The following is a 23,695-nucleotide window of genomic DNA, read 5'->3' on the forward strand; positions in this document are numbered from 1 at the left end:
ATTTAATTGTACCATGACATATGATCAAGATTACAAATTCATAGGAAACATTGTTACATAGAATTCTATCGAATGTACAGCATCCAAATGGGCCATTTGACCCAACTGGTCTATGCCAATGTTTACGCTCCACTCAAACCTCCTTCCACCCTATTTTATCAACATATTCCTCTATGTTTCTCTTCCTCATGCGCTTATCTAGCTCTCCCTTAAATGCTATTTGCCTTTGCTACTTTGTATCACTTTTCACATCACTTTTACATGTACATGAGGAAAGCAAAGAGTAAACAGAGCTTGGAGAACTGCACTACAAACAACGTCCTACTTTCTATCTGTGAGATTTAAGGTGTGGGCCAATTGTTCTCCGTTCCACCCTGCTGTCCTTTGTGCGAGAGTTGGCTTCATACTCAGTCAGTGCTGCAATTTTAACTCCCTCAGGCTCCATCAGACTGTCCTAATCTCTATGGACATGACTGGTTTCTTTTTATATTACGGTAATGTTAATCTTTCACCTTTGCCTATTAAAGACAGGGGCACAAGTCCACTTGGAAGCAGTGACCACTAAACATACAAGGGCAGCATGGTGCCCCAGTGATTAACACTGTTACTTCACAGCGCCAGGAAGCTGGGTTCAATTCCTGGCTTGGGTCATTGTCCGCGTGGAGTTTGCACATTCTTCCCATGTCTGCGTGGGTTTCCTCCAGTTTCCACAGTCCAAAGATGTGTGGGTTGGGTTGATTGGCCGTGCTAAATTGGCCCGAGTGTCAGGGGGATCAACAGACTAAATATGTAGGTTTACGAGCATATGTCCTCAGTGTGATTGCGGTCTGTACAGACACGATGGGCCAAATGATCTCTTTCTGCATTGTAGAGATTCTATGACTCTTTGATTCTAGTCTTTACATCCATTAGAAACTAGAAGCAGGAGTAGGCCATTCAAACCTGTTCTGCCATTCATTTTGATCATGGCTGATTATCAAATTCAATATCCTGATCTAGCTTTCCCCCTTATTCCTTTAGCCCCAAGAGCTATATCTAATCTCTTCTTGAAATCACGCAGCCGCAACTACTTTCTGTGGTACTGAATTCCGCACATTCGTCACTTTCTGGGTGAAGAAATTTCTCCTCACTTTATCCCTTATCCTCAAACTGTGACCCCTAGTTCTGGACTTCCCCACCATTGGGAACAATTTTCTGAACCTACCCTGCCTAACACTGTTAGAATTTTATAAGTTTATAAAGTAAAGTAAAATATATTTATTAGTCACAAGTAAGGCTTACATTAACACTACAGTGAAGTTACTGTGAAACTCCCCTATGAGAAATTCTGCGAGATCCACTCTCATTTTTCTAAACTCCAGTGAATATAATCCTAACCGACTTAGTCTCTCTTCATGTAACAGACCTGCCATCCCAGGAATCAGCCTGGTAAACCTTTGCTGTACTCCCTCTATAGGATATACTTCTTTAGATAAGGATGCCAAAACTGCACACAATATTCCAGACGTGGCCTCTCCAATGTCCTATAAAATTGCAGCAAGACATCCCTATCCCTCTACTCAAATCCTTCCACTATGAAGGCCAATATACCATTTGCCTTCTTTATTGCCTGCTGTACCTGTGCGCTTACTTTCAGTGACTGATGCATGAGGGCTCCAAGGTCCTGTTGAGTACCCATCTCTCTCAATTTACACCCATTCAAATAATAATCTGTCTTCCTAATATTGCTACTAAAGTGGATAACCTCACACTTATCCACATTATTCTGCATCTGCCATGCACATGCCCACGCACTCAGCCTGTCCAAATCACACTGAAACATCTTTGTGTCCTCCTCACAGCTCACCCTCCCCATACAACTTTGTATCATCTGCAAATTTTGAGGTAATACATTCAGTTCCCTTTTCCAAATCATTAATATATAATGTGAACAATTGGGGCCCTGGCACAGATCCCTGTAGAACCTCACTGACTGCCAATCAGAAAAAAGACCCATTTATGCCAGCTCTTTACTTCTTTTCTGCTAACCAGCTTTCTATCCATCTCAAGACATTACCTGCAATCCCATGTGCTTTAACTTTGTGTAGTAGTCTGTTATGTGAGACCTTGTTGAAAGCCTTCTGAAAGTCGAAATAAACCACATCCACTGGTTCACCTCGGTTAATTCTGCTAGTTACATCCTCAAAAAATTCCAATAGATCCATCAAGCATGATTTTCCTTTTGAAAATCCATGCTGCCATTGCTTTCTAAATGCCAACTTATGAATTCCTTGATAATATACACTAGCAAGTTCCCCAGTACCGACGTTAGGCTCACTGGTTTATAGTTCCCTGTTTTCTCTGTCCCACTCTTTTTGATTAGCGGGCTTACATTAGCTACCCTCCAAACTGTAGCGACTATTCCAGAGTCCAAAGGCATTTTGGAAAATAACCACCAATGAATCTACTATTTCCAGGGTCACTTCCATACTCTGGGAGGCCCTGGAGATTTATCTACCTCCAATCCCATCAATTTCCCCAAAACCATTTCTCTACTAAAGCTGATTTTGTTCAGTTTCTACTAAAACATGTTTCTTTCAGCACTTTTGGTACATTATTCATGTCTTCCTTTGCGAAGATTGAAACAAAGTATAAATTTAATTCCTCAGCCATTCCTTTATTCCCCATTCTGAATTCTCCCGTTTCTGACTACAAAGGGCCTATATTCTTTTTTGTCACTCTTTTTCTCTCTACATACCCATAGAAACTTTTACAATCAGTTTTTATGTTCTCCGCTAGCTAACTTTCATGCTCTATTTTTCCCGTCTTAAACAATCCCTTCCCTTTGCTGAATTTTAAACTGCTCCCAATCCTCAGGCCTATTGCTTTTTCTTGCCAATTTGTGTGTTTCATCCTTGAACCTGATACAATCTCTAATTTCCCTTGTAAACCAAGACTAAATTTAAGACCAAACTTAAAGCAGTAGACAGATTAATCGCTTCGTTAAATCAAATTTAAAATACTACTGCATCCTGATCCTGAAGGTTTCAGAGAACTAGTGCTGGAAAATAAGTTAGTTTATCAGCAGAAAACATCTGGATATATCCCATCATTATAACAGTATAATCATCTTTCTTTAACCTAATCACAATTGGACCAATTTGGAGGCAATGGCCTTGTGGTATTATCGCTAGACTATTAATCCAGAAACTCAGCTAATGTTTTGGGGACCAGGGTTCAAATCCTGCTACAGCAGATAAATCACTAGGATCTCTACACCTTTGTGTTTTAAAAGAGGTGGTCACAGAGATGATGGATGCATTGGTTTTGCCCTTTCAGAGTTTCGAATGGTCCCTATGGATTGGAAGGGATGCTACCAGGTGGCATAATGGTTAGCACTGCTGCTTCACAGTTCCAGAGACCAGGGTTCAATTCCTGGCTTGGGTGACTATGCAGGCTCTGCACGTTCACCTTGTATCTACATGGGTTTCCTCCAGGTGGTCTGGTTTCCTCCCACACTCCAAAAGATGTGTTGGTTCGGTGAATTGGCCTTACTAAATTGCCCCTTAGTGTCCCAACTTGTGTAGGTTACAGGGAAAAGGGCAGGGGAGAGGGCTGAGGTGGGATGCTCTGTCAGAGAGTCAGTGCAGATAGTCCGAATGGCCTCTTCTGTGCTGTAGGGATTCTATGACTCTGATTCTATGAATGTTGTAAAAGTAACCCTGCAATGCAAGGATGGAAAGAGAAAATGGAACCAAACGCATATCATGAGTCAAAGGAAAACTGCTCGAAATTATTAGGGACATGAGAACACAGTACTTAGATGATCATAATATGACAGAGCTGAGTGTGTTCATGATGTGGTTCTGACAGGTTGGCAATTGGCCTGTTAATGTTTCCAACATTTTTCCACTATTCTCAAAGCAAATAAAATACAAAGATCCAAAACAAACAAACATTGGGCAGAGTCAACAGGGATTAATGAAAGGGAAATCATGTTTGACATATCTGTTAGATATAACTACCAGCAGAACAAGCAGACTTGGTGTATTTGGATTTTCAAGGGTCACACTAGAAAGAGGAGAGTTTTTGATTTGATTTATTATTGTCACATTTATCAGCATACAGTGAAAAGTATTGCTTCTTGCAATACTTTTGCGAGACAAGCATACAGACAAAGCATACCATTCACAGCAGAGGAAACGAGAGAGTGCAGAATGTAGTGTTACAGTCATAGCTAGGGTGTAGAGAAAGATTAACTGAATGCAAGATAGCTCCATTCAGAAGTGTGACAGCAGCAGGGAAGAAGCTGTTCTTGAGTCGGCTGGTACATGAGCTCAGACTTTTGTACCTTTTTTCCAACGGAAGAAGGTGGAAGAGAGAATGTCCGGGTGCTTGGGGTCCTTAATTATACTGGCTGCTTTGCCGAGGCAGCAGGAAGTGTAGACAGAGTCAATGGCTGGGAGGCTGGTTTGCGTGATGGATTGGGCTATATTCCTTGTGGTCTTGGGCAGAGCAGGAGCCATACCAAGTCGACTGGTGCAATGCATTACATTGGCATCGTGCTTCAAACTAATCCGAAACCCCTGTACTAATCTTTGATATAGTACATGATGGGACACTCCCATACCCCGATCCCAAAAGCAATGACAATAGTCAGATTTGACATCCTGATCCACGCTGAAGATGGTTGTATAGAATAAATGGGGAACGTTCACGGTAATGGGACTTCTTCTTGTAGTAAGCATCTGCAAACTCGATAGGCCGATCATAAATAATTGTTTTATAATTAGAGTTATAGACCAGGATTTTACAACCTCGCTCAGGCGAGGCTCGCAAAATCCTGCCTGAGGCCAAATGAGAATTCTGTTCTGTGAGCTTCGCCCTCCCTGATTTTGGGGTGGGCAAGGCAGTAAAATTCTGGCCATTGAGTCATAGAGATGTACAGCACGGAAACAGGCCCTTCGGCCCAAAACACCCATGCCGACCAGTTTTCCTACACTGAACTAGTACCATTTGCCTGCGTTTGACCCATATCCTACTAAACCTTTCCCATCCATTTCCGTCCAAATGTCTTTTAAATGTTGTAATTGTACCCGCCTCTGCCACCTCCTCTGACAGCTCATTTCATATACGCACCACCCTCTGTGTGAAAAGGTTGCCCCTCAGGTCCTTCTTTTCCCTTTCATCTTAAATCAGTGCCCTGGTCTCTGTGATTCCAGACTCCCCAGGCTTCCTCATACCTTTGGCTCCTTAGACAGCCCACTCTCCATATTCCCTGAGCCTCATAACCCAAGATTGGTGGAACGGCAAATTGTGCGGAGGGTGTGGAGAGTCTGCAGAAGGATCTAGATAGGCTGGGCGAATGGGCCAGGAACTGGCAAATGGAATTTAATGTTGGCAAGTGCAAGGTGGTCCACTTTGGTAGGAATAATGGTAGGAAGGATTATTACTTACGGGGTGAAAAACTGCAGCAGGCAACGGTGCAGAGGGACCTCGGGGTCCTTGTGCATGAGTCGCAAAAACCCAGCCTGCAGGTGCAGCAGGTGGTCAGGAAGGTGAATGGGATGCTGGCCTTCATAGCGAGGGGGATTGAATATAAAAGTAGGGAGGTCTTGCTGCAGCTGTATAGGGCATTGGTGAGGCCACAGCTGGAGTACTGTGTGCAGTTTTGGGCGCCGCACTTACGCAAGGATATTTTGGCCTTGGAGGGAGTGCAGAGGAAGTTCACTAGGCTGATACCGGAGATGAGGGGGTTGAGCTATGAGGAGAGGCTGAATAAACTAGGCTTGTACTCGTTAGAGTTTAGAAGAATGAGGGGAGATCTCATTGAGACGTATAAGATGATGAATGGGATGGATAGGATAGAGGTGGAGAGACTCTTCCCGCTCAGAAAGGACAGTAGGACTAGGGGGCACAGCCTCAAGATAAAGGGGAGGCGGTTTAGAACGGAGTTGAGGAGGAACTTCTTCACTCAAAGGGTGGTGAATCTCTGGAATTCTCTGCCCGTTGAAGTGGTGGAGGCTGCCTCGCTAAATATTTTTAAGACGCGGGTTGATGGGTTTTTGATAAGCGAGGGGATTAAGGGTTATGGGGAGAGGGCGGGAATGTGGAACTGAGCCACGACAGATCAGCCATGATCTTATTAAATGGCGGGGCAGGCTCGAAGGGCTAGATGGCCTACTCCTGCTCCTATTTCTTATGTTCTTATGTCTCAGGTCTGCCCTACCTCCCAGATTCTCACACCGCGCTGCTCCCGAGACTATGCAGATCTGAATGTTCAGTTGCAATGATGGGGATACAGCCAGGTAAGTTTGCTAAAAGCATCAGACTTTTCTTGTTTTATTTGCCATAAATTAAGATTCCTGGCTCAAGGTTTGAAACTGGTTCTTCTTAAATTCCATGTTTCTCCTTCCAATATACTGAGAACATACAGTTATACACACCCCAATGACCCAAGGCCAGAAGGAATGGCAATAGGCCAGCAAAGAAACAGAATCTGTGTCTAAAAGGGCTGTGAATAGCAGAACAGTGAACAGCTCTCATCTTGTAAGAAAAAAGAGAGAAGCCAAAAGGAAAAGAAAACAAAATGGGAGCATCAAATACAGGAAAAAAGATCCCAATGCTCCTCAGTTGTTGAACTTGGGTAGATTCCAGAAGGCTGAAATGTGCCTAATCTGAACATGAGACGCAGTTCCTCGAGTTTACATTGAACTTAATTGGAACATGGCAATAGGAGACCGAGAGCAGAGAGCTCAGGGTGACAGCAAGGTGGAGAATTTAAATGACAACTGGAAGCTCTGTTCCACGTTTCCAGATAGAGGCACAGTGGTTAGCTCTGCTGCCTCACAGTTCAATTCCCGGCTTGGGTCACTGTCGATGCAGAGTCTGCATGTTCTCCCCGTGTCTGCGTGGGTTTCCTCTGGGTGCTCTGCTACCCCCCCACAGTCTGAAAGATGTGCTGGTTAGGTGCATTGGCCATTCTAAGTTCTCCCTCAGTGTGCCCGAACAGGTGTCGGAGTGTGGCAACTTGGGGGTTTTCACAGTAACTTCATTGCAGTGTTAATGTAAGCCTACTTATGATACAAATAAACTTTAAACTTAAACGCTGTTCCATTCAGTGTGCACTGCACTCGCTGTTTCAGTTGTAGCCTTATTTTTCTTTCACATTCCTGGGACGTATTACTGGCAAGACCAGGATTTATTGCCCATTCTTAATTGCCCTTGAGAAGGTGGGGGGGTGAGGCACATTTTGAACTGCTTCAGTCCCTGTGGTGAGGATACACTCACAATGCCGGTAGGGAGGGAGTTATGACCCAGCCACGGTGAAGGAACGGCTCCAGGTCAGCATGGTCAATGGATTAGAGGGGAACCTGTAGATGGTACTGTTCCCATGTGTCTGCTGCCCTTGTCTTTCTAGGTAGAAGAGGAGTCAAGTTTGGAGGGTGATCTTGAATGAACTTGGCAAGTTATTGCATCTTAGAATCATAGTCAGTGCGGAAGGAGGCCATTTGGCCCATCAAGCCTGCACTGACATGCGATTCCCGGCTTCGGTCACTGTCTGTGCGGAGTTTGCATATTGTCCCTGTATCTGCGTGGGTTTCCTCCAGGTGGTCCAGTTTGCTCCCACAGTCGGATTAGGTGGATTGGCCATGCTAAATTGCCCCTTAGTGTCAGGGGGACTAGCTAGGGTAAATGCATGGGGTTATGGGGCTAGGGTCTGGGTGGGATTGCAGTTGTTGCTGACTTGATGGGCCGAATGGCCTCTTACTGCACTAAATGATTCTATGACAACAAACAGGCCCGATCCCCACAGCCCCACATAGTTATCGTGCTAATCCCCTGACACTAAGGGACAATTCAGCGTGGCCAATCTACCCAACCCACACATCTTTTGTCTGGGATGAAACCGGAGCACCTGGAGGAAACCTACGCAGAGAAAGTGCAAACTCCACACAGACAGTGACCTGAGGTCAGGAATCGAACCCGGGTCCCTAACACTGTAAGGCAGCAGTGCTAACCACTGTGCCACCACGCCATTGTGCATGGATGGATGTTTAAAGTGGGGGATGAGGTGCCAATCAAACAGGCTGCTTTGTACTGGATGGGGTCAAACTTCTTTAGTCTTGTGGGAGCTTTACTCTCAATGGTGAGAGGTCGCGGAGCTCTGAGATGCAGAGGGATCCAGGGATCCTAGTGCATGAACCACAAAAGACATGCAGGTACAGCAAGTAATGAGAAAAGCTAATAGAATGTTATCATGCAGGGAACTGAATACAAAAGTAGGGAGATTATGTTTTAATTGTATAGGCCATTGGTAAGACCACATCTGGAAAAATGTATAACAGTATCGGTCTCCATATTTAAAGAAGGATGTTAATGTGACGTAAACAGTTCAGAGGAGGTTTACTAGACTTACACCTGGAATGGGTGGGTTGTCTTCTGAGCAAAGGTTGCAAAAGGCTAGGCTTGAATCTGCTGGAGTTTAGAAGGGTAAAAGGCAACTTTATTGAAACATACAAGACCCCAAGGGGTCTTGACAGAATGGATGTGGAGAGGATGTTGTGGGAGAACATAGAGCTAGGGGGTCACTGTTTAAAAATAAGTGGGCGTGCATTTAAGACAGAGATGAGGAGAATTTGTCTCTTTCTGAAGGTGGTGAGTTTTTGGTTCCTTAAGAGGCAGTAAAAGCAGAGTCATAGAAACCCTACAGTGCAGAAGGAGGCCATTTGGCCCATCGAGTCTGCGCCAACAACAATCCCACTGTAATAAGCCTGAGAAGGCAGAATTTCCTTCACCAAAATCCCTTCATTTACAACTCTAATAGCAGTACACAGAGTGTAGGTCTACCTCCAGGGGTACCAGAGGAACTGACAGTCCCGGTTTAGTACAAGGAAAATACTCCCTGATTGGCCAATCAATTGGATCCTTAATTAGGGAGTTCATACTCCTCAATGGCTTAACTGATGTTGTTACATCCACCTAGGCTTTATCCTTGTAACCCCCATATTTACCCTGCTAATCCCTCTCACCTATGCATCCTGGGACATTATGGGACAATTGAACATGGCCAGTGCACCTAACACACACATCTTTGGACTGTGGGAGAAACCCAGAGCAGACGTATAAACTCCACACGGTGACCCAAGCCAGGAATCGAACCTGGGTCGCTGGAGCTACGCCACTGCGTTTTTCTTGTGTCTTTGAATACTTCTAAGGCAGAGTTAGATAGATTCTTGATTAGTAAGGGGGTGAAAGGTTATCGAAGGTAGGGAGGAATGGGGGGGGTTGATGTTACAATCAAATCAGCCATGATCTTAGAGAATGAACATAAGAAACATAAGAAATAGGAGCAGGAGTAGGCCATCTAGCCCCTCGAGCCTGCCCCGCCATTCAATAAGATCATGACTGATCTGACAGTGGTTCAGTTCCACTTACCCGCCTACTCCCCATAATCCTTAATTCCCTTATTGATCAGAAATCTATCTACCTGTGACTTAAACACATTTACTGAGGTAGCCTGCACTGCTTCAATGGGCAGAGAATTCCAAAGATTCACCACCCTCTGGGAGAAGAAGTTCCTCCTCAACTCTGTTCTAAATTGACTCCCCCTTATTTTGAGGCTGTGCCCTCTAGTTCTTGTTTCCATTCTAAGTGGAAATAATCTCTCTGCTTCTACCCTGCCTGGCCCCTTCATTATCTTATATGTCTCTTAAGATCTCTACAAGAATGGGAGAGCAGGCTTGAAGGGCAGAGTGGCCTACTCCCATTTCTATTTCCTATGTTCACATCTTCATCCAGGTAGGTGGGGGGTATTCCATCATTATCCTGACTTATGCCTGGTGGACGGGCTTTGGGGAGTCAGGAGGTGAGTTACTCACCACAGAATTCCCTGTCTCTGACCCGCTCTCGTAACCTCAGTATTTATATGGCTGGTCCAGTTCAATTTCTGGTCAGTGGTAACCTCCAGGATGTTGGCAGTGTGGGATTATGCGATGGCAAACCTACTTCAGGATAGATTGATACATCTGGAATTATGCACTGAAGACAATAGATGTAGGAAAGAAAACTATCGGGGCTGTGATATATATCAGCAGCTACAGCTCAGGTAGATCACTACTGCCATCTAAAGCTCACAATCAACAGGGTGCCTGGCTTATGAATGAATGGTGCAGATTTATTGCAGAAATATGAATGTGAAATGTCACATTGTCGAGTTACCTCTTTGTAAATGTTCAGCAAACTAGATTAGGAAATAGAAACTCGGTAAGTTAGCTCCGCAGGCTAAATTTTTTTTGTTGCAAGAAGTATCTCCTCTAAACATTACATACAATCCTACAGTGCAGAAGGAGGCCATTCAGCCCATCAAGCCTGCACCAACCACAATCCCACCCAAGCCCTATCCCTGCAACCCCATATATTTATCCTACTTATCCCCCGACAGTAAGGAACAATTTAACATGGCCAATCAACCTGCACATCTTTGGAGTGTGAGAGGAAACTGGAGCACCTGGAGGAAACCCACGCAGTCATGGGGAGAATGTGCAAACTCCTGAGGCATACAAGATGATCAGAGGGTTAGATAGGGTGGACAGTGAGAGCCTTTTTCCTCGGATGGTGATGGCTAACACGAGGGGACATGGCTTTAAATTGAGGGGTGGAAATTATAGGTTGGATGTCAGAGGGAGGTTCTTTACTCAGAGGGTAGTAAGGGCGTGGAATGCCCTGCCTGCAGCAGTTGTGGACTCGCCAACTTTAAGGGCATTCAAATGGTCAGTGGATAGGCATATGGATAACATTGGAATAGTTTCGGTTAGAGGGTCATTAGATTGGTTCCACTGGTCGGCGCAACATCGAGGGCCAAAGGGCCTGTACTGCGCTGTAATGTTCTATGTTCCACACAGACAGTGACCCAAGCTGGGAATTGAACCCGGGCCCCTGGTAGTGTGAGGCAGCAGTGCCACCCAGTTCTTTATAAAAAGATCCTCCAAACTCTTGTCCTGTACTGAACTGCAATATTTCTTATGTTCTTATTATGTTCTTATTTCAGTTTCATTTTAATAAATGTTCCTTCCACAAACTCTGTTACAGATGCGCCTGCACTGCAGGAACACGGTGGATTTTTAACCTCCCTTCCTGGTGTTGCGTACAGATGTCTTTGAAAATAGTAATTGCAAACAATGGAACAACATTTTACCTCGGTAAATTATTGATGCGAAAGAATGATTTCATATTTCAGGCAGAGTAGAAGGTGATTATTAATTAAATCCTTCAGCATCACCACTGCCTGATAGGGGCACATGCCGAAACTTAATTATTCATCACTGACCTGTATTCGATCAACACGATTCAAAGGCAATACAAAAAGAACTAAAAGCAATTGGCACTTACATGGCAACTTTAATGGGGGTAAAACATCCTAAAGCACTTTGCGGGACGTGTAAAGAGGGAAAAAGTTGACACCAAGTCTAAGAATTAGGTGATCAACATTGTGCTGACAAAATTTGGTTTTAAGGAGGATCTTGAAGAAAGTGAGAGATATAAAGATTCAGGAAGAGAATTCTTGACTTTAGGTCCCAGACATCTTCTCGAAAGAGTCTTATCCCATTCAATGCTATTAATTTTTTCCTTTTGAATCATATTAACACTGCGGCACCTGTTTCGTATTTGGAAGCATCTTGAAGTTAAATCCTCTTTCATTATATATAAATTAAATCATATTTCAGCATTAAATATTAACGCCCTGGCTACTGACTGTGACCAGAAGTTGGCACAGTGCCAGGTGCGAGTCAGGATATTCTATTCAGGTTAGCGGAAGCTGCCTTGGTGATAAAGGATGCTGCAGTCTCGACCCATAGTAACAGCAATCCTATCTTACCTTCTGGCAATGGGGCTTGATTCTGGGCCATGTGGAGCATCTTCTTCAGAGCCTGTTGATTAAAAGAAAATATATACTTTAAGAAAGAACCCACACTCTATCATCGAGGGCTAGGGGGCAATTGAGGCCAACTCAACACCAACAGTCTCAGTAGAGATTTCCAACCTCAGAGTAATGTGATTCATCACATCTCACTGATCCTGCCACCTCATGGCATGAATGGCGGTGGACAACTTAACAACTAACTGGAGGAGGGAGGCCCACAATAATCCTTGTCCTCAGTGATCAGGGAATCCAGCACATCAGTGCAAAAGACAAGGTTGAAGAACTTGCAACCAGCTTCAGCCAGAAGGGCCGAGTGGATGGTCCATTGTGGTCACCTCCTGCTTTGATGTCAAGGCTGTCACTCTCACCTTGCCTCTTTCTGTGCATGTTTGGACCCAGGCTGTAATGTGGTCAGGAGCCATTTGGCCCAAACTCAGCAGGTTACATTGTTGAAGTTCCACTTCAACATTGGTGACCCTGTCACACCACAGGTACCCGTCTTTCAGCCAATTTGATGGATGGCACAGTGGTTAGCACTGCTGCCTCACAGCGCCAGGGACCCAGGTTCGATTCCTGGCTTGGATCACTGACTGTGCGGAGTTTGCACGTTCTCTCCATGTCTGCGTGGGTTTCCTCCGGGTGCTCCGGTTTCCTCCCACAGTCCGACAGACATGCTAGTTAGGAGCATTGGCCGTGCTAAATTCTCCCCCAGTGTTCCTGAATAGGTGCCAGAGTTATGGTGACTTGGGGATTTTCACAGTGTTAATATAAGCCTACTTGTAACGCTAATAAATAAATTTTAAGTGGCTGAATCCACTGGATACTGCAAAGGCGATGGGTGCTATCAACATTCCAGCAACAGTGCTGATGTCTCGTGCTCCAGAACTAGCTGTGCCCAAAGCTGAACTGTTTTAGTGAAGCCACATTCCACACCGCGAGGTGGAAAATTGCTATGTCCCATCTACTCCAACAATTTACTCCTGATCACTAACAAAGTGATAGAATGGGGTTATCAACATTGAAGTGGAACTTCAGCAATGACCTGCTCACTGACGCTGAGTTTGGGTTCCTCAGCTCCTGAAGACATTACAGCCTTGGTCCAAACATGCACAGAGGAGCTGAATCAGGAGGTGAGGCCAGAGTGACTGTACTTGGCCGAGCATTGTGTCAAGGAGACAAAGCAAAACTGGAATCATTGGGAATCGGGGAAATAATCCACTCTTGAAGTCATGCCTAGCACAAAGGAAGATGGTTGTGGTTATTGGAGGTCAGTTCCAGAATATCACTGCCGGAGTTCTTCATGTTTGAGCCTCTTGGGTGGAGATCCCTAAAGGACACCAGAATTCAGCTTCTCCATAAGTTATCTTTAGTTTTGTCATCCAACTCCACATACAATTCTCCTTCAACACCCAGTGCCACCCATTCATATATCAGCGACTTCCATTCAACAATTCAGATCAGATTAGGATTTAATTGGAAGTCTGTTAACCCATTCCTAACACCTCAATGTTGTGCCCTAGGCCCTAACATCTTCAGGATTCCCAGCCTCTCTCCTGTGGTCATAGCTACAGCAATCACTGGTTGGTCCACCTCAACTCCTGGTTATTGGTAACCCCAGATTATTGATAGTGCACAATTCAGTAATGGCAACGTCATTGATTGTCAAGGGGAAATGGTTAGATTCTCTCTCGTTGGAATTTTATCAATGACCTTCCTTCCTTCAGAAGCTCGGAAGTGGGGATCTTTGCTGATAATTGCGCAATGTTCAGCTCCTCAAATAGTAAAGCAGTCTGTGTCCATCTGTAATATTCAGGCTTGGGGTGTTAAGTAGCAAGTAACATTCACATCGCACAAATGGTAGACAATGGTCATCTCCAATAAGAGAGAATCTATCGTCCCTTGATATTCAATCGCATTACCATTGCTGAATCCTGAACTATTGACAACCCTGGGGGTTACCATTGGCCAAAACCTGAAGTGGACCAATCAAAGATTACTGTGGCTATGAGAGGCTGGGAATTCTAAGGTGAGTTACTCACCTCCTGGCTCCCTAGAGCTTGCCCACCATTTACAAGACACGCTCAGGGGTATAACGGAATACTCTCCACTCACCAGGATGAATGAAGCTCCAACAACTCTCAAGAAACTATCCAGGTCAAAACATCCTACCTGATTGGCACCTCATCCACCACCTTAAGTATCCATTCACTCCACAATGATAGCAGAGGGCACCATCGACAAGATGCAGCAAATGGCCAAGGTTCCTTCAACAACACCCATCAAGCCGGTGACCTCTACCACCTCAAAGGACAAGGGTAGCAGATGTATGGGAACACCACCAACTGCGAATTCGCCTCCAAGCCACATGCTATCTTGCCTTGAAACTATATCATCAGTTGCTGGGTTAACAGCATTGTGGGTGTGCCCGCGCCACGTGAACTGCTGCAGTTGAAGAAGATGTCTAACCACCACCTTCTCAAGGGCAAATGAGACATCATAACATTTAAGGTTATGGGCTGGCAAAGCGCTGGTAAATGGGATTAGGTGGAAGGTCAGGTCTTTCTAGCACATCAGTGCAGAGTCAATGGGACGAAAGGCCTCTTCTGCACTGTACGATTCTATGATTAAGGGATGGACAATATGTGCTGGCCTAACCAGTCACCCCCACATCCTGTGAAAGAAGTTCAAAAATCTCAATATATTTGCTAAATTAGCTATGTAATGTGCAGAATGGTACTTGTGGTTCCACACGGCTGTCAGTGTCCGATGCTATAGCTCTGAATCTTATCAACTTTGTTTTTCTTTCTGAGATGTGGGTGTCACTGGCTAGGCCAACATTTAATTCCCATCTCTAATTGACCTTGAGATGGTGAAGATGGTGAAGCCTTCCTGAACTGTTGCAGGTGGGTGGTTGGGTAGATACACCCACAGAACTGCTGGGTAGTGGGTTTCAGACTCGATCCATTGTAATCTGAGCAAGGAGTGAAAGAAAGGCGGCATTGTCGTCACAAAAAATTTTGATTATGGCTAGGATCCTAGGGTGGGAAAAAGCAGATTTACCAGGAATAAGAGACCTCGGTAATGTGGAGATACTGAAATTGTTCTCCTTGGAGCAGACAAGGTTACGATTTGATTTGATGTGATTTGATTTATTATTGTCACATGTACTGGTGTACAATTAAAAGTATTGTTTCTTGTGCAGTACACACACAAAGCATACAAGGAAATGAGAGAATGTAGAATGTAGTGTTACATTCATAGCTAGGGTGTAGAGAAAGATCAACTTAATGCAAGGTGGGTCCATTCAAAAGTCTGATGGCAGCAGGGAAGAAGCTATTCTTGAGTTGGCACGTGACCTCAGACTTCTGTACCTTTTTCCAAATGGAAGAAGGTGGAAGAGAGGATGTCCAGGGTGCTTGGGGTCCTTAATTATGCTGGTTGCTTTTCCGAGGCAGTAGGAAGTGTAGACACACTCAATGGATGGAAGGCTGGAAATGAGGAAATTTAGTAGCAATATTCGAGATTACCAAGAGTGTTGAAAAGATTAAGTTAGGAGGAATTTTACCACTGGCAGTAAGGTCAGAGGTCACACGTCTAAGGTAACTGGCAAAGGAACTGGCGGAATGGTGAGGGGAAATTGGTTTAAGCAGTGGGTTGTTCTAATTGAGAAAGCACTGGGAGGATGGTGGAGGCAGATATAACAGCAACTTTCAAAAGGGAATTGATTGTGTGGTTATCAAGGGAAATATTTGTCGAACTGTGTGGAAAAAGCAAGACTAATTGGATAGTTCATTCAATGAACTGGCACAGGAGCGATGGGCAGCATGGCCTCCTCATATGATTCTCTGATCTCTGAGTTGCTATGGCACCTTCCTGTACTTAAAGATAAATATTCTGCTGCTAGAAATGTTAACTCAGGCAGAAGATATTGACCGAATGTCCGTGGGCATCAGCTCATAATTGGCATCAGGTTGGCCTCATGGGTAAACCTTTCCACGCTTAACCAGAAGGCTGAGGGTTCTGACTCAGCAAGGCCTAAGTCCCTCATCTTGACTCACCGTGTCTCAGGATCTACCCTCTGAATGAGGTATTAGCTGAAATCCTGGCTCAGATAAACATTCAGAAGCACTGCCAGGAATTGTAACCAGTGGTGTTCGAGAAGGTTGAGTTCAAATGGACTGAAAGGTCAATTTATTTAAATCTGGCGGAACTTCCCAGCTAATTAATCTGTGATTCCATCACCTATGTTGGTCCAGCCCTGAAACACCGTAGGTCAGCCCAACATTAGGGTTGCACGGTGGCACAGCGGTTAGCACTGCTGCTTCACAACTCCAGGGACCTGGGTTAGATCCCGGCTTGGGTCACTGTCTGTGTGGAGTTTGCACATTCTCCCCGTGTCTGCGTGGGTTTCCTCCGGGTGCTCCAGTTTCCTCCCACAGTCCAAAGATGTGCAGGTTAGGTTGATTGGCCGTGCTAAAATTGTCCTGAGATGCGTAGGTTAGAGGGATTAGCGGGTAAATGTGAAGGGATATGGGGGATCGGCCTGGGTGGGATTGTGGTCAGTGCAGACTTGATGGGCCAGATGGTCTCTTACTGAACTGTAGGGTTTCTATTCTATCCTATTGGTCTTGGAACTGCATTCATGCAAGATCACTCTGGGAATTCCATCAGCATGGAAATCATGGAAGAGAATGTGCAGAAGACCCAGTGTAAATCTTTTCCTAAATGGCCAATACAACCAATGATAAACAGGACGGAGACAACGCCTTTGTGTTTTACATGCAAATCTGCCACTCTTTAAAATGATGTGCTGCATCCTAAAGTATCTACAATCGATTTCATTGTACAAAGATTTGTATAAATGCTGTCAGTCTGAATTTGAAAATGATTCTTTCAGTAAAAAGGGACTGATGCTTAAGTGGCACTGAAATGCTTCTAAGTAACACACTGGGGCTGTATTCTATAGAAGAGGGAAGGCTGAGGAATGGCCTGTGAAAGGGGAGAGGCAGAGATGATGGGGGGGACTTCCTGGCTGCCCATGCCCCGAGATTGGAAATTCCTGCCCCAGGTCAACGCACCTTTGCCTGGTCCATTGAACGTTTTGTCCCACCCACTAGGATTCCTGTGGAAAATTCTACTCCATGTTTCCACTTGTGGGAGGAATTCGGGGCCACGAATGCAATATACTTCCCAATAATCCAATAAGGAATTCAATAAGGAACTTATTTATCCAGAGAATGGTATGGGTAGGGAACTCACTATCACAAGGATTGGTTGAGGTGACGAGCATAGCATTTAAGAGGAAGCCAGATGAAAGTATGAAAAAGACAGGAATTGAAGAATGTACTGATTGGATGACAAGAGCTGGAAGACAGTTTGTATTAAGCACAAACAATGACAGCTGGACCAAGTGACTGCTTCTGTACTTCACGTGCTGTTAATTCCATGTATTTATGGGACAATTGAGTAGGAAATGATCTCCAAAAGTATACAGATTATCATTTTAACCTTAAAGAGCTTTCGGTGTTGCAGAGCTGTGGAGCTCCAGTGCAAATGGGATCTGTCCTACCTTCCAACACATAGCAGGTGCCTGCTGTTAATTGGGGGCAAGATCAATGGAGACCAGATGGCTCCATACAGGGAGGAAGAGAACCTGAGGGCCAGAACCTCCCTTCCTGCAACTATCATTAACCAGCTTCACACCTTGACCTCACTGTTGGTTCGGTACCATTAGGAATGAAATCTGATGATGCTATTACTATGACAATGTTACAGATTGAAATTGTAAAGGTGCGCTTTACTTACAAATCACAGGCCCCATGCATTGGCCAAATGCAGACAGCCTTTACAATGTCTTTAATAGGTGTATCTTACCTGGTCTCGTATATATTTCAGACTTTGTAAACTTCAGTCCATCCAAAATCCTACTTGCACTAAGTCCCACTCACCCCTCAATCAGTGCAAACTAGTCCAGTAAATAGCTCAAATTTAAATTCCTCAATTATATATGCAAATTTCTGCATAGCTTTGCCTCTCCCTAGTTCTGAAACCTATTTCATCCCCATAACTCTTGGGAACTTCCTGTTCACCCGATTCTGAGCACCCAATTCTCACCATCCCATCATTTGTGACCTTTTGCTGCCTAGGTCCTAAATCTGGAATATCCTCTCTAAACATCTCCACTGCTCTCTCCTTCATTAAGATGCTGCTTAACATCAAAACATAGAAGATAGGAGCAGGAGGAGGCCATTTGTCCCTTCGAGCCTGCTCCGCCATTCATCACGATCATGGCTGATCATCCAACTCAATAGCCTAATCCTGCTTTCTCCCCATAACCTTTGATCCCGTTCGCCCCAAGTGCTATATCCAATCGCTTCCTGAATACATTCAATGTTTTGGGGTGAACTACTTCCTGTGGTAATGAATTCCACAGGCTCACCACTCTTTGGGTCAAGAAATGTCTCCTCATTTCTCTTCTAAATGGTCTACCCCAAAATCCTCAGACTATGACCCTTGGTTCTGGGCACCCCCACCATTGCGAACATCCTCCCTGCATCTACACCGTCCAGTCCTGTTAGATTTTTATGAGTCTCTAAGAGATCACCCCTCATTGTCTGACTCCAGCGAAAACAATCCTAAAGCCTACCTCATTGACCAATCTTTTCATCACCTACCCAAATGTGTCCTTGAGTTGCTCAATGCCAAATTTTACCTGATTTTGCTTTTGTGAAGTGCCTTGTGAGATTTTACCACATGACAAATGCAAGTTGTTATCATCATTGAGAAATCTTCACTTAGTCAAGTACTCCATTATAAAAATGTTGTATAATCTTTCCCAAAAGCGCTCAAAGGCCTCATAATGTCTCTTACAATGGTAACACAGACAAGTCACTCAAAGCTGTGTATGTGTGGATAAACTGGCACCATTACACAGTGTACGATGCCTGTGAAAGGACAGTGATCACAAGGGACACAATCAAATTTGCCCCACAGGTTATCATCTCAATATAAGTCAGCTTTGGTGCAACTCTGGCTATTTTTTAAAAATTCATTTATGGGATGTGGGTATCGCTGGCTGGCTAGCATTTATTGCCCATCCCTTGTTGCCCTGGAGAAGGTGGTGAATCGCTGCAGTCCATGTGCTGTGGGTTGACCCACCATGCCGTTAGAGTGGGAATTCCAGGATTTTGACCCAGCTATTGCAAAGGAACATTTCCAAATCAGGATGGTGAGTGGCTTGGAGGGGAACTTGTAGGTGGTGGTATTTACAATTACTTTCGCTCTCACACTGGCAGCAAGTGCCCTTAGAGCTGATGGCACAGCGCCACTCACCCATTGAAGGCAATTGCTTACAAATAGGTGTCTCAGAGACTGCCGATTGGTGGCATCTTGGTGAATACGGCCAATTGGGCTACATCGCACACTCCAGTGCACCTTCTTCCACACAGTACTGTCCTGTATTCACAGGTGGCTCCTGCCAATGTGATTTGCCCACTATACACAATGAACAGTTCATTCATCAGCATCCACAATAACACCTTCTAAGAGAGGAAATCCTTAGTCCAAAGTGGTTGAGTGGCTGTTGCCTCTCCATCAAACTGCAACCATAATAACATGTTCACAGGTTGAATAAATCTATCCAGTAATTTGAGTGAAACATCATCGACCTGAAACATTGACTCTGTTTCTCTCTCCACACATGCTGAGTGTTTCCATCCTTTCCATTTTTGATCTGGTTGGGTCACACTTGGGAGTACCCGCGCACAATTCCCGTCTCCATAATTACATAAAGAATGATATAGAAGCACTACAGAAGGTGCAAAGCAAGATTTCCAAGGGTTGTCACCAGAACTGAGAGGTTACAACCATTCAGGAAACAATCATAGAATCCCTACAGTGCAGATGGAGGCTATTCCCACTCAGGCCTTATCCCAATAACCCCATCTATTTACCCTAGCTAGTCTCCCTGTCGCTAAAGGGTAATTCATCATGGCCAATCAACCTAACCCACGCATCTTTGGACTGTGGGAAGAAACCAGAGCACCCGGAGGAAACCCACGCAGACATGGGGAGAATGTGCAAACTCCACACAGTCACCCATGGCAGGAATTGAACCTGGCTCCCTGGTGCTGTGAGGCAACAGTGCTTAACACTGTGCCACCAATAATCTGGGCCTCTTTCCTTCTCTGGCAAAGGAAACACTGAGGGGTGATTTGATAGATGTCTTTAAAGTCTTGAGGGAGTTTGATAGGCCACACGTAGAGCAAATATTTCCACTTGTGGGGGAATCAGAAACAGAATCAGAATCAGAAATGTAAGATAGTTACTAATAAATCTTAGTAGAAATTTTGGAAGTAGCTTCTTTACTCCGAGATTGGTTAGGATGTAGAGTGTGCTCCCACGTGGAGTAGTTCAGGTTTGTTATTCTTTCAAAGGATATGGGTGTCATTGGCAAGGCCCAGAATTTATTGCCCCTTCTTGACAAAACGATGAGAGGCATAGATAGGATGGATAGTCAGAGGCTTTTTGTGGAAATGTGGGAGTCAATTATAAGGCACAGGTTCAAGGTGAGAGTGGGAACGTTTAAGGGAGATATGCGGGGGGGGGATAGTTTTTCACAGAGAGAGTGATGGGTGCCTGGAATGTGCTGCCAGAGGAGGTGATGGAAGCAGACACATTGGCAAAATTTAAGAGGCAACTGGATGGATACATGAATAGGGAGGGAATAGAGGGATAGGGATCAATTAAGGGCAGATGTCTTTTTTTTAAGTTTAGTTAGGGCATCTTGGTCAGCACGGGTTTGGAAGGCCGACAGGCCTGTTCCCGGACTGTACTTTTCTTTGTTCTAATTGCCCTTGAACCGAGTAGCTTGCTAGGCCATTTTAGAGGGCATTTAAGAGTGAGGTGAATTTCACAGATGTGTTTAAGGGGAATGTATATAAATATGTAAGGGAGAAAAGAATAGTAATTTACACTGCTAGGATCCAGGTCAAATGGCTAGTCCCTGTCCTCTACACTCAATGCAATTGTACGTAATAAAAATGAAATGTTATGAATATAAATAAAAATGAAATAGGATTTGAATACATTTGTATCTGTTTCTTTGTCACTATCTTCTGTTATTGCCTGTAATCTCATCAACTTCAAGTTCCTGAACTGATACTGGGTTTGACAATGTACGTCAGAGTTAATTTGTACAAGGGGACAATTCTAATAAGCAAGGAAGTTTTACATTTATAGCACGTGTTAAATGTGGCGACCTGAGCTAAACTGCATTGTCAACAAAATTTGACACTGAGATACAAAAGGAGATATTAAACCAAAAGCTCCATCAAAAAATGTTTCTTAACAGGAGGTGGGGGAGATGGTTATGATAGGGTTTAGGCATTGCTTCACCATTAGGCAACAGTGAAGCCACAAATGTCTGGGTGCTGCAGCTTGAAGAACACTCAGTGAGTTGGATATGGGTCTCTGAGTCGCTATCTGAAGTGCTTGAAATAGCCAGCCCTATTATCATGGTTCAGATGTTGCCTTTGAGTCTGATGCCCACAGCTAACACACAGCCAGCTGTCTGAGTTAAGTGGGCACTGGGTGGGCAGCTGGAGACTGAGCTGCTGACACCCTGACATGCAGATTACTGGGACACTGGTGAGGAAGGATTCATCGCCATGGTGAGCCTGGCACTGCACGGTGGCATAGTGGTTAGCACTGCTGCCTCATCGTGCCAGGGATCCGGGTTCGATTCCTGGCTTGGGTCACTGTCTGCGCGGAGTCTGCACATTCTCCCCCTGTCTGTGTGGGAATCCTCTGGGTTTCCTCCCACAGTCCAAAAGATGTGCTAGTTAGGTGCATTGGCCATGCTGAATTCTTCCTCGCTGTACCCAAATAGGCGCCAGAGTGTGGGGATTTTCACAGTAACTTCATTAATATAAGCCTACTTGTGACACTAATAAATAAACTTTAAACTAGCTTTCAACTATCTCGATTCTATCACCTGCTCTGTAGTCTTAGTCGCCTTTAATAATAAGATCCCCTCATGAACACTCGCCCTCTGCTAAGGGGAGGCAATGAACACCTCTGGCTTAAGGTGCACTGTCAGCAGATGGGCACAGCGCACCTTTGGTTCCATCTGGCACCCATCCATCCATCCCCTCCGCTTCCTTCTCCAAACAACCGCCGTTACGCAAGCAAAGACAGCAGCCATTTTGAACCCATCAGGATCCCACAAACAACAATGAGATTAATGGCTATACGATCGATTTTTGGCTGAGGAATGGGATGGGGTGAAATATTGGTCCTGGCAACCTGCCCTGATTGGCTTAATACCAAAAAACAAACGACCTTCCAAGAAATACCTCTGGGATATGCAATGCATCTGGCTGCAAAGATTGTAAGCTGTGACAGAGAACCAAATCTACTTCTGAAATTCTCAACCAAGGATCTCCACACATTCTCTATCCAGCTGGGCACTTAACTGGAATGAGTGCCAGTCTCAAATGTTAACTCTGTGCCATTGATTGAACATCCCACACACACACAAGGGTAAAAAAAAACTAACACTTATTATTTCCAAAGATGTAGAGAAATAAGTAGCGATTAAACATAGACTCTTAAAAATTAACCAAATAAAGTCACAAGAACAAAACTGAGGGCAAAGTGGGACACAGATACAGTTCCAAGTCGCCAATACAGAGATGGTACCCAACTTCTAAGCTGCTTGCCAGAGGGACAGTTTCCAATAGTGAGTTACCTCTGGCTGCAGTTGTTATCTCTGACCATGAGACTGACTTTCCTTTGGCTACAGATGGGAAGGTGGTGAGGTCTCCTAATCTATTTCCCATTCTTAAACTGGGACAGAACGCAACCGGCGCCCGTTTTTACAATCACCGAGAGTCCCCACCTCGTATTCGATGTACTGCTTCCTCCATTCTGGCGTTACGTGCGCCGACAAATGTTCAGCAAATTTCATTGCTGTGGAAGACGCCGAGAATTGAGGATTTTTCCAGGAAGCATACCAGGAGGGAAAGCGGGGAATGATCAATCCAGTCCTGTAGCCTCTCGAGTGTTTTAAGCCATCGCGACAGGCAACCGGAGATTCAGAACAAAAAGGAGACAAAATGAATATGAGTGGTATTTTCCCCTGCGATGATTAATTGCGACGAAGTTCGTGGCGGATCCCTGACACCTTTCTCTGGCGTCTAGGTAACAGCAACAGGATCACGCTGCACATTGATAAATAATTGAGTGCCCCTCTGCCAAGAGAGGGAGGGAACACAGCAGAGTCAGCTCAACAACGAGAGGACAGGCTTTGTTACCCTGCCATCACTGCAATCCCTGGCAGTTTTCAATACATCTTAATATTCTTTGAAAATATTGTCTTTGTAACGTATCAATCCAAGTATTTTGTTACACGATTAGTTTATTGCAACGTGTCAAATTATGAGAGGCGGCTGCAAAAAGTTTAGTTTGTCCTCCGCTGGGTATAAAGAGGTGTTTAAAATAATAAAGTAGACCGGGTGGAGAAACTTGATGTGGGGATACCAGCATTGGACTGGGGTAAACACAATAAGAAGTCTCACAACACCAGGTTAAAGTCCAACAGGTTTATTTGGTCGCACAAGCTTTTGGAGTGTGGCTCCTTCTTCAGGTGGAGAAACTTGGATAGGTTCTGGGTAAAAATGGTATAGAATCCCGGTGTGCAGAAGGAGTCCATTCGGCCCATTGAGTCTGCACTGACTACAATCCCATCCAGGCCCTATCCCCATAACCCCACATATTTACCCCACCAATCCA

At 44.6% G+C, this 23,695-nt stretch overlaps 1 protein-coding gene across 1 annotated transcript in view; it reads right to left on the reverse strand.

Moving 5' to 3' along the window:
- The window catches only part of LOC145358104 (solute carrier family 53 member 1-like), an 80,122-nt gene extending 57,251 nt beyond the window's left edge, over positions 1-22,871 (reverse strand). The window contains exons 1-2 of the mRNA XM_080211778.1: positions 22,803-22,871; positions 11,858-11,909 (exon numbers count right to left, since the gene is read on the reverse strand). Of these exons, the coding sequence (XP_080067904.1) occupies positions 11,858-11,909; positions 22,803-22,871 (121 nt within the window). The remainder of the gene's footprint in view (positions 1-11,857; positions 11,910-22,802) is intronic.
- Between the last annotated feature and the right edge of the window lie 824 nt (positions 22,872-23,695).

Source organism: Carcharhinus amblyrhynchos, chromosome 25 (genome assembly GCF_965287045.1).
Source record: "Carcharhinus amblyrhynchos chromosome 25, sCarAmb.v2.hapA, whole genome shotgun sequence".
Classification (NCBI taxonomy): Eukaryota; Metazoa; Chordata; class Chondrichthyes; order Carcharhiniformes; family Carcharhinidae; genus Carcharhinus; species Carcharhinus amblyrhynchos.